Raw genomic sequence first — 11,599 nt, 5'->3', positions numbered from 1 at the left:
ACTGCAATTTTCATATTGAACACATTTGACCATTCAGTATGAGTTCCCATGTATTTTTGTCTTTATATATGAAGGAGGTTTTAGGTCATGTTTTCCTAAACACCTTATTGCTATTTGTCTGTTGGATTGTTAAAACCACAAAATCAAAGATCGATGAATATGCAAGTTTTCAACAATCCAGGAGAATTGACATCCGCGAAAAATATAGGAATCCACAGTAAGATTTAGGTTTTGATAAATTGTGGAAATGACATTAGGAAGTTATAAAACTTTATTCTTTGAATATGTTTCAAGCATATTACATGCCTGCTCAGCACCGCTTTTTATCAGGAACTTTATAATTTATGTCTTAAAATTCGGGTTTTTTCCATATTTATAATAGGTGGATTTTCAAGTTAATGAGAAAAATGCTTTGTTCACTAATTCAGCAATGCTTTAACTGTTGTGAATGTGAGCTCCCTTCCGCTAGAATTAGAATCTAGATTTACATCATTCATTTTCAATGTAAGAGTTCTCCTTTCATTCAAAAGGTAGATTTCCATGTTTGCTCGTCACTTGACTAGAAACTACATTCAGTGATATTGTTTGTCTCAATTTACACCAAAATTTCAGATTTTTCCTAATTACCAATCACTAAAATAAATGTCATTTAATACGTAATAAATACATGTAGTATTGTATGTAACTATCATATTCATGTTTTTATTTGACATTATGAAAGTACTATTGAGATCCAGGATTCTGACTTGAATAAACAGTGTTTGTAACACACATGGTATTATCCGTTTCTTTCCCTTCCCTTAAAAGTATCTTTCAGTTTGAAACTACCTGACAATCATACTGAGTTCACACCTAATTTGAATTGGATTGACATTAACTAATTTGACTTGGTTTAATTTACATTTGAAACGGTTTACATTAACAAACACTTAGTTCAAATGCGAATCGAATGCAAGTGAATTGTTTGTCTATCTATGGTCAACATGATTGACATTTTAAAGACTCTGATCCATTTGAAAAACTTCATGTTAAATTTATCAAAGACATATTAGGGGTTCACTGTAAGGCATCTAATGATGGATGTCGAGCCGAACTTAATAGAATTCCCTTGAAAAATAAAATATTATATTCAATATTCAACTACCTGAACTATATAGTTTCTTCGGAAATTTCTTTGGCATATGATATATTCACTAAATCTGTAGATTCAAACCCTTGGGTCATAAAGGTCAAGAGTCTTTTGAATGAACTTGGAATGTCTTATATCATCAATAACTTTAATTATGTTAAAGGTAATTTAAATTCTATTAAACAAAGAATTAATGACCAATGTTTGCAAGTCCAGAATGCAAATATATTTTAATCCAAAAAGTTAGACTTTTTCAAGAGTGTCTACATAATGGGCAGAAGACCACCCTATGTTGATATATTGAAAAAACAGAAGTGACAGAGCAGCAATATGTAAGATCCGTATAAGCGCTCATATACTGATGATTGAAAGAGGGAGACATCTAAATATTCCCAGAAATGAGAGATTCTGCTCTGTATGTAATTCTGGTCAAATTGAAAATGAAAAACATTTTCTTTTACATTGTGAAAAATACTCAACTAAAAGGGCCATATTTTACTATAAAGTTTCAAATATAATCGTTGATCCTACAAAATTTCAAAAACATCAAAAAAAATATAATCTTTTTATTAAATAATAATTCATACACAATCCTAAAATTGACTTCCTCTTTCATCTCAGACAGTTTGAACCTGCGTAAAGCAGAACAATCTCTATAAAATTGTCAATATGTCTAAATCATAATCATTGTTTATAATTATAATATTACATATCAATATAGTCATTATTTGCAATACTTATTATGTTTGACCAACTATGTAATTCATATACCATGAGCCTTAACCATTTATTGTTAATGAGTTTGTGTTAATAAATATTTGTATTTGTTGGGTGACTATACCACTTTTACCAATTTTAAGAAACATTGTTGAATTTGATTTATGGAAGCTTACTTTTCATTTATATAAATTTAAGGTTAATATTTCTGAGATGTACATTTTAGGTTATGGATTGTCTCTACTTATAAAGGGGGAGGATTCCCAGTTATTTAATATATTTAATTAAATTGTATTCAGGCGCGTAGCTCCCTATACGCCAACATGCAGTTGTGTGCACATCAATTCAGCATGAAAAAAAAATGTCAAAATAAATATTTATAGCATTCAGCATGCAAAAATAAATGTCAAAAATAAAAATTTATAGCATTCGGTATGCAAAAAAAAATATGTCAAAATAAAAATTTAAAGGAAACACAAATATGTTTATAATAAACAAATCATTTAAAAATTGTATGTTTTCGAATATCATAAATACAGTTGTGAAAATGAATAATCAGTCCCTTGCTTTAATGAAAATGAAAAATCTTGCTTCAATAGTGCATAAAATGAATAATTTGTCCTCTTAGATTACAAAAATAAATAACAGATCTAAAACAAATCCTCCTGCCCCCTCCCCCAGAATATCAAATGGTCGACCCCCAAGTCTATATATAGGATTTTTTTTCTGCGACAAGTGCCTCAAACCATGTATTAAGATTTTGGATAAAGGACCACAATAGGTAAAAGTCCAATTTAAAATTAAATGTTTTAAGTTCTTAGACTACATTTATTCTCTGTAAGAAACCTATTCTGTTTTGACTATTTGATCACAATCCAAATTCAGAGCTGTATCAGGCTTTAATGTTGTGTCCATACTTGCCCCAACTGTTCAGGGTTCGACCTCTGCTGTAGTATCAAGCTGCGCCCTGTGGAGCATCTGGTTTATTTGAAGGGTAGATGTTCCTGACCTGTTTATTAGAGGAATTGTGAATCAGGCCATTACTCTTCTCAATTGTATTAATGCATACTTCTCATGTTCGGACAGTTTCCCTCATTTTTTGAAGGCTGTATGGTTGCCTATAATTGCTTTGTCATTTGAACATTTGTGGGTAGTTGTCTTATTGGCAATCTTATTACATATTATAATTTTTATACATATCCATCCTTCAGAAAAGTTGATCCAAATGTAATGAATCCCCTCTAGTCTTGCCTTCATCTTCCTTTATCTTCATTGGAACAATTTTTGGGATACGATTGCACTCAAGCAATCTGTAGAATTATACCGGTGGCTCAGAGCATTGCCCTCACGTCAATCATTTTATTTTAAACATTAAGGAACATCTCAGATTCTTATGATTGTCTTGCTTTAAAAGGTAAAAACAAACAAAGGGATTGAACTTTAACAACTTTCCTATAATGTTCTTTTCATAATCTTCATGTTTGATAATTCCCTTGACTTATATGCGTTTTTAACAACACGGAAAATCAGAATTAAGCAGTATTTATATTTAGTGTTTTTTATAAATTTAGAAACACGTTAGAGGGATTTCCCAGTTTTGATAAAATGCGAGAGTTTTCTGAATTCCAATAAATCTATTTCTGTCAAATAAGAACTGAAGTGGAGTTTTTCTTATATTTTACCGTTATGAAACTGATATTTGAGATTGCACTTCCATAAAGAAATACAGAACTATCTAGGTCGTTTAATATTTAATAAACATTTAATATACGTTTTTGCTCCAGTTTTTTTTGGAAATTATGCGCATGCGTATAGTTTTCTTGACTTCAAGGGGTTTTCGATTGAATGGTTGCTCTGGATTCCCCACTCAATTAATTAATTTTTAGCTCACCTGGCCTAAAAGGCCATGTGAGCTTTTCTCATCACTTGGCGTCCGTCGTCGTCGTCGTCGTCGTCGTCGTCGTCGACGTCGTCGTCGTCGTCGTTAACAATTTTTCAAACATCTTCTCCTCTGAAACTACTGAATGGATTTGAATGAAACTTAAAATGATTGTTCCTTAGTATATCCTGCACAAAATGTGCGCTTCGATTTTTGATCCGTCAAAAAACATGGCCGCCGTTACTTAAAATAGAACATAGGGGTCAAATGCAGTTTTTGGCTTATATCTCAAAAACGAAAGCATTTAGAGCAAATCTGACATGGGATAAAAATGTTCATTAGGTCAAGATCTATCAGCCCTGAAATTTTCAGATGAATCAAACAAACCATTGTTGGGTTGCTGCCACTTAATTGGTAATTTTAAGGAAATTTTGCATTTTTTGGTCATTATCTTGAATATTATTATAGATAAAGATAAACTGTAAACAGCAAAAAAGATCAGCAAAGTAAGATCTACAAATAAGTTAATATGACCAAAATTGTCAATTGACCCCTTAAGGGGTTATTGTCCTTTAATGACAATTTTTCACAATTTGTTCATCATATTTGCTAACTTTAAAAAATCTTCTCCTCTGAAACTACTGAATGGATTTGGTTAAAACTTAGCATGATTGTTTCTTAGATTATCCTGCACAAAGTGTGTGCTTTGATTTTTGATCCGTCAAAAAACATGGCCGCCGTTACTTAAAATAGAACATAGGGGTCAAATGCAGTTTTTGGCTTATATCTCAAAAACGAAAGCATTAAGAGCAAATCTGACATGAAGTAAAAATGTTCATTAGGTCAATATCTATCAGCCCTGAAATTTTCAGATGAATCAAACATCCAATTGTTGGGTTGCTGCCACTTAATTGGTAATTTTAAGGAAATTTTGCAGTTTTTGGTCATTATCTGGAATATTATTATAGATAAAGATAAACTGTAAACAGCAAATATGATCAGCAAAGTAAGATCTACAAATAAGTCAATTTGACCAAAATTGTCAATTGACCTCTTTAGGAGTTATTGCCCTTTAAAGACTTTTTTCACAATTTGTTCATCATGTTGACTTACTTTAAAAAATCTTCTCTTATGAAACTGCTGTATCAATTTCAGCCAAACTTAGGCTAAATGAGTTTCAGAGTTTCAGAGTATCTAGTATAAATTTTATATTTCATTTCCTTGTATGTCAAGAAACATAGCTCCTATGGCTAAAATAGAACATAGGAGAAAATGATTTTTTTTTTGCTTTTGAAGAAAATAGGACGATTCAAAGAACATTTAAATAAATTGAAAAGCCAAAATAATCATTGATGAGAGATTAAACCAAAAAAATTCAGGTGAGCGATTCAGGCTCTTGAGAGCCTCTTGTTAACTCATGGGATCTTTTCTATGTATGTCTGCTATTGAAGGTTATTGTTGTTGCATAATTTGAAATCATATGCATCATTTGAATTAAAATAAATATAGTCCACATCGTAGAACACCCCTTCAGGCAAAATGGAGTCTTCCATATTATTGTTTCGAGTTGTCTCCCTTCCGGAAGTAACTTCCGTGAATTCTGAATCAAAATAATACGTCGAGTATTATCTCGTTCTGTCAATAAAGTGTATTATATTAAAAACGATCGCAATTTAAACAGATAAATGTGTACGGAAAGGAGTCGTGATCACTGACCGAAAGGAAATTAAATATTTAAAGGGTTAGGAATGGGGTTCCTTCTAGAATTAACGTAGGAAAATAGGTGATAAGATACGAAGTGAAATACCTTCTCTCACTCTGAGTCTCAGTGACTGCTGTGGAAAGTAAACTTGGAATTGATAGTACAAAAATAAAACACAATAGGCCTAATAACATTGTTCATACACTGTTATCGCTATTTTGTAACTATTTTACATGTGCAGTTGAATTAGTTTTGAAAATAATATTATCCAGCTACATGTATACAAGTGTCAATGAAACAACTGCAATCGTATCCCTCAGAGCAATCTGCTCTTTGATTTTTTTTGGGGGGGAGGGTTCCAAACCTGTTGTTTATAAGTTGCAAATCAGGCCATTACTTTTCTTAATTCAATTGTTGCTTACTTAACATGTCTAGACTGTTTTTTCTCACTTTTTAAGGCTGTATGGTTGCCTATAATTACTTGTTATTTTAACCTCTGGAAAGCTGTCTCATTGGAAATTATACCACATATATACAGATTGTTACATGGATTGTAGACCTGAAAAAGATGTTCAAAGTTGAATATGCTGCAAACTTCAAAACAACCTACTACTTATTTACCATGCATGTTTATCATGAAACTTTTGATCAGAACTATATATAAGTGATTTCACCATTTTTTCATATGTGTACCACTATCAATCAACAGAACAAATGCAAATAATTTTTTTAATATTTGCATATGGTTTCCTTCAATTTCTCACATCTATTTTATTTGAATTTAGGGAAATAAGTATTATTTATATAAACAAATCTCATGTCGATATATAACATGTACCACAATCAAACATCAACCCACACCAAACTGGCTGTAGTTGAAAAACATCAAAAGGGAAAATTCAGTGAAATTTTGAGAATTTATATTATCACATGTACATGCATCTGAAATATTTAAAATATTTTTTTCAATTTTTTTAGTTTTAGGTTCCATCTAGCTACCATCTTAGAAAACTGGGATTTAAACCCTAGTCTATTAGAGGGATATTTCCAGTGGCGAATCCAGAAATTTTCATAAGTGGGGGCCCACTGACTGCCTAAGAGAGGGCCCACTCCGGTCATGCTCCAGTGGTTCTCTAAATAATCAACCATATTTTTCCAGACAGGGGGGGGGGGGCTCTTAATTCGCCTTTGATTTCATTGGTTGTAATTTTTATTTTATCATGAATTAGATTTGAACACGACTTGGGGAATGAAGGTAAAGACCGAATGTCAGTTTTAGTCTTATATATGTACTTTAATTTTAGTCTTGCATGTATTTATGTGTACATATATCACTGATTCAGTGGCGATGGTGAATAGCTATATATAGACACTGACAAGTCTTAGATAACATTTTATAGTTTTGAATGTTTCTTCATCAGTTGACTAAAATTAGGTGGAGGTATGTTTTTATTTCCAACAGAGGGGCACTCATGCTCAACCTATATCAATTTGTGCATGAAGCGATTGATAGTTGCCAGACACTGAATGATTATACCACAAATTTGTGAAAGTTTTAACCTATGCATATATACTTTAAATACGATAAAAAAAATCATGTCTTTTTCAGGACTTCTGATCCAACCATGTAGTATTATGGCATGTTATTGAGATATGGTTCTGGTTGATGGATGTTCATGAAGGACCTGTAGTACAAAGTATATCACTGGATTGAGCTCTCTGTCCAAGTGTATTATTAAAGTGCTTTGCTTTGAGCTCGGTTCATTGTTATGCAATTCATTTTTTATGAAATAAAGATTTTACAGTCAACTCTCATGTACAAGGATGTCTCAAAGTATTATCATTTCTATGTACAATGTAAGTAACAGGGAGATAAAAGCATTTTATTTTTTGTTTGAACCAAACATTATTTGTCCATTGACCAAATGTGTTTTGCTTTCACGAGCTTTGAAGGAGATATTATCAAAGAATTGATAGAAAACAGCACAGAAGCTTACTTTCTAGCTCATCAGGCTCAAGCATCATGTTAGGCATTGTCATTACTAAAAACCAATAAATGTCTTCTAATCTGAAGATCAATTCAACATTTTAAAGTGTTTTACTAATGATACTGACAAGCCACCACAAAGATACGCTCTCACTCTATATGGAATAAATTTGTAACTAATAATATGTGTATAATTTCCGTTTGAATGGTTTTTATAGCTTGCTGTTCTGTGTGAACCAAGGCTCCGTGTTGATCTACATGTATAATGGGTTACTTTTATAAATTGTGACTTGATTGAGAGTTGTCTCATTGACACTCATACCACATCTTCCTATATCTATTATATGATCTTTGTTTTAATTGAAGAGACAGCATTATAAAGACCATTATTAATTACAGAACACACAAAATCATATATTCCATGTACCTAGTCATAATTATGAATAAAACACGTGGTATGATTGCCAATAAAATAAAGTATATGCCATATCCCAAAGGACGAAAACAAAAATCTGTTTGTATGTTTTATTTTTATTTTGTCACGTATCTGCAGATTCCAATATTTTTTCTGATTATGCATTTAACTATTTAAAAAAAAATAAAGTACACTTTGGAATAACAAAAACATTTCCAAGACAAACAAACAAAATAACATCAATTCAGATTAACAAACATGACTGTGTTTACACGGTTAGATATTTTCTATTACAGTCTCTCTTTTTCTAATATAGTTTTCAAGATAAATTCAAAAACTACAATACACGTGTACAATGATGGTAATTTGATGTCAAATATTTAGATCTAGAATTTTCAATATTTCGTATGTATACAAGATAAGAAAAGATTATACAACACACTGCTAATGTGAACATCTGAAAAGCTACAATAAAGTATTCAAGTAAAATAATGTATGTTTATCCAACAAGCTAATGTAGTATTATGTAACCGTGGATATGATCCGAACCATTTAAAAATTTGAACCATACGCGTCTAGTCATGACCATATGAGTATATAATGACGGATCAAAAGGGGGGCGGTTTCGGATGTTGGAATCCCCTTTTTAGACGATCAAAGCTTTTGATTTGGGAAATATTTTTTTAACATAGCTTTTATCCTCGGTTTAAAACCTCACATTTGCAAAGAGCCGAATCCGCCCCTGGTTTATACCTTTACACTCGCGTGGTTACTAACGGGCAGTACCATATCAGTGTTTGTACAGTAACTGTACTATATTGGCATTTTTCAAATGAATTCTAAATTCCTTCTCAGGAGTACACAGCCAAATCTCAGAACCCAAACCGGTACGAGCTGCTAAATGAATTCTTTATCTTCAAATATTGTATGAGTCTAGGTGTATCTGTTATATTGTCTTCAAACGAATTAATTTCAAGCGTTTCATCTTGACGACATTATTGTCTGCAAGTCTGCGATATTTTGCGTAGACTTTTTTTAGCGTTTAAATTACTATTTCAGAATCAGAATTTCGTCTTTATTATATCAACTTATTTTCATCTAATTATTGTGTTCTTTCTCCTTTTCATACTATTATTCTGTTATTGTGCGATAGTATAAGTAGCAGCAAAAACACATCAAATAACTAAAAACCTGAAATATTTAAGAAATTTTGATATGATGAAAACAACAAAATATCTTTTAAAAAAGATAAGAAGTCCTGAGGATTCAATGACAAAAGTTCCTGGGAGTTAAGCAAGTCACATTTAGAAGTTATTTTTAATCATGTAACAATGTCCTCTTGTTCCTATCTTATATGATAATGACCATATGCATATGGGCCGGAACAAATATAAATGTATTTGATTCAAAAGGTCACTAATTATCATAAATGGTTTGAATGTTAAAGCTCTTATAACCATTTACCCGCTGTAAGTCGCTGGGTTAACTCAATTTGCTACTGTAAGAAGAGGCGGGGTGTTACATTACATTTTGAATTACGCAACACGAACCCCACCGATAAATCGGGATGAGCTTGGGTGGTACGGAAGGGTAAGCAGTTCCCTGTTCTAATGGCTTAGGTCCTTACAACTTATATGTAATTTGTATTCAAGTAGTTGAAGTTATGACTTTTCTGTAGTTTGATGGGTAAATTTCCGTTTTTTATACTCTAACGTTTGACACATATGCACACTGACAAGGGACATATATTTCACTAGCGCGATCAAAGTATTTAAATACCAATTTACCACGTAGTAACTATCGGAAGCTACATTTAAAAAAAAGATTTTCCGACAAACTTATGATGTCGTGTTTAGTACTAGATTTATTTACAAAACCTACAAACCTACAAACTTAAAACCAATAAGCCAGGGTTTGGATGGGGTTAAATGATTAAAGAATAATACCCTTACGAAATAAAGATTAGAGAATAACGGGCAAAAACAATGAAGATTAGAGAAATGCGTGGTCTAATTTTTTGAAGATTAGAGAAAAAAGGGTGAAAATTAAATGTTTACAGAATAACATTCTGGTTACATGTACGGCTGCTAAAACTGTCCAAAACTATTAACAAAATTGGGAGTGTAATATTTGACATGACACTATGTTTCTACATGGGCTTGAATTAAGTTTAATGTTTACAATTTTTCGCCTGCAAAAGCGGGATTATCCTTTGCTTCATATGTCATGTATTTCTTGTGTTGACTTCTATACTCCTCCGACATGAACAATTGTTCAACTTCCTCTAGTGTTTTATTCTTGGTTTCTGGTAACATAAAGTATAAAACTATCAATCCTAATACAGATATTCCACAAAACAAGTAAAATGTTCCTGTAAAATATATGAAATGTCACATTAAATTATAAAGTAATACAGTTACCCCAAAAAGAGCGAGACCGGTTTACCCATCAATCTCTTACATGCATGGAACATTTAATCAAGCACATCAAATTATCAATCTTACCACAACGGTCCGTATACTTATATACTTATTTAAATATAAATATATATTGATTTCTCTATGCCATTTTTTAACATAAACATGAATCGAAGTACATAACTTTTGAAACAAAAGGTATAATGAAAATTCCTTCTTTTCACAATTATCTGTATTGTGTGTACAAAAAAAAACTAGGCGGGCTCTCAAGAGCCTTTGCGGCTCACATATATCTTGTGAGACATTGATGGCATTTGAAGATGTGACTTTAACATAAAGAATGATAATTGACCCGCCTAAATCAACGGTGTTTACTGTTAGATCGCACAAACTTATCAGATGGGGTTAGCATGGTTAACAAAGTAAGAAATAACTATTTACGCAAATGGGAAGGCTAATTGAGGCTATCTAGTCTTTTCAAGCATGCAAAACGTACAATATACTAAGACACGTGTTTAGGGGGCGAGCTTGAAATTGGCTCTTATGTTTACAGTTTATCTTTATCTATAATAGTATTGATGATAATGTCAAATTTGCTCTAAATGCTTTAGTTTTAGAGATATAAGCCAAAAACTGCATTTTACCCGTATGTTCTATTTTTAGCCATGTCAGTCATGTTTGTTGACAAGTGGGATCTTCGGACACATTTTTTAAACTAGTCTAAGATACAATGAAGTATTTTCAGAGGAGAAGATGTTTGTAAACGTTAACGGATGACAACGGACGACGGACGCCAAAGATGAGAAAAGCTCAGGCCAGATGAGCTACAAATGTAGTGTGGTTTAAAATTTTAATGATTCCTGATGTCTTTTTTTGTTGTTGTGTTACTTTGTACGACGATTTTAAACACTTACCATATGTAGTTATAGATTCAAGTAGTGATAAAAATGTGAAAGACACAATTAGATTGGCTATCCAGTTTACGGCAGTACTTATTGAAATTGCAGTTCCTCTGGCCCATATTGGGTATATTTCCGAATTAACTGTCCATGGCATAGGACCCAGTCCTAAATAGACAAGATGACTTACTTATTATAAATGCAATACATGACAATCTAATACATATTTATGTTAAACAACCCTAAAAGAAAAGTAACGCCACACTACCCATATTGCATCAATTTAGAAAAAAGTGCAACAGAAATTTTTCGTAGACACTAAACAATTTGTGTTTTTATGATTTTAAAGTTTTCAACTTTGATATATACATGTATATGTCAACAAATGAAATATTCACTCCAAAAAATAAAATCTATATATAAATTTTAATATCACTACATTTAAAGACTGATT

The 11,599-nt window shown here is 31.9% G+C and overlaps 1 protein-coding gene across 2 annotated transcripts in view; it reads right to left on the bottom strand.

Annotated features, from left to right (window-relative positions):
- Positions 1-7,925: 7,925 nt before the first annotated feature.
- The window catches only part of LOC139484848 (proton myo-inositol cotransporter-like), a 50,553-nt gene continuing 46,879 nt past the window's right edge, over positions 7,926-11,599 (bottom strand). For both annotated transcript variants that reach the window (XM_071268859.1, XM_071268849.1), the window contains 2 exons: positions 11,161-11,313; positions 7,926-10,200 (listed from right to left, as the gene is read on the bottom strand). In XM_071268859.1, the coding sequence (XP_071124960.1) occupies positions 10,007-10,200; positions 11,161-11,313 (347 nt within the window). In that variant the 3' untranslated portion in view covers positions 7,926-10,006. The remainder of the gene's footprint in view (positions 10,201-11,160; positions 11,314-11,599) is intronic.

The sequence above is a fragment of the Mytilus edulis genome, chromosome 1 (genome assembly GCF_963676685.1).
Source record: "Mytilus edulis chromosome 1, xbMytEdul2.2, whole genome shotgun sequence".
NCBI classification, from domain to species: domain Eukaryota; kingdom Metazoa; phylum Mollusca; class Bivalvia; order Mytilida; family Mytilidae; genus Mytilus; species Mytilus edulis.
Note: the sequence above shows the minus strand (reverse complement) of the source record. Positions and strands in the feature narration are given on the sequence as shown.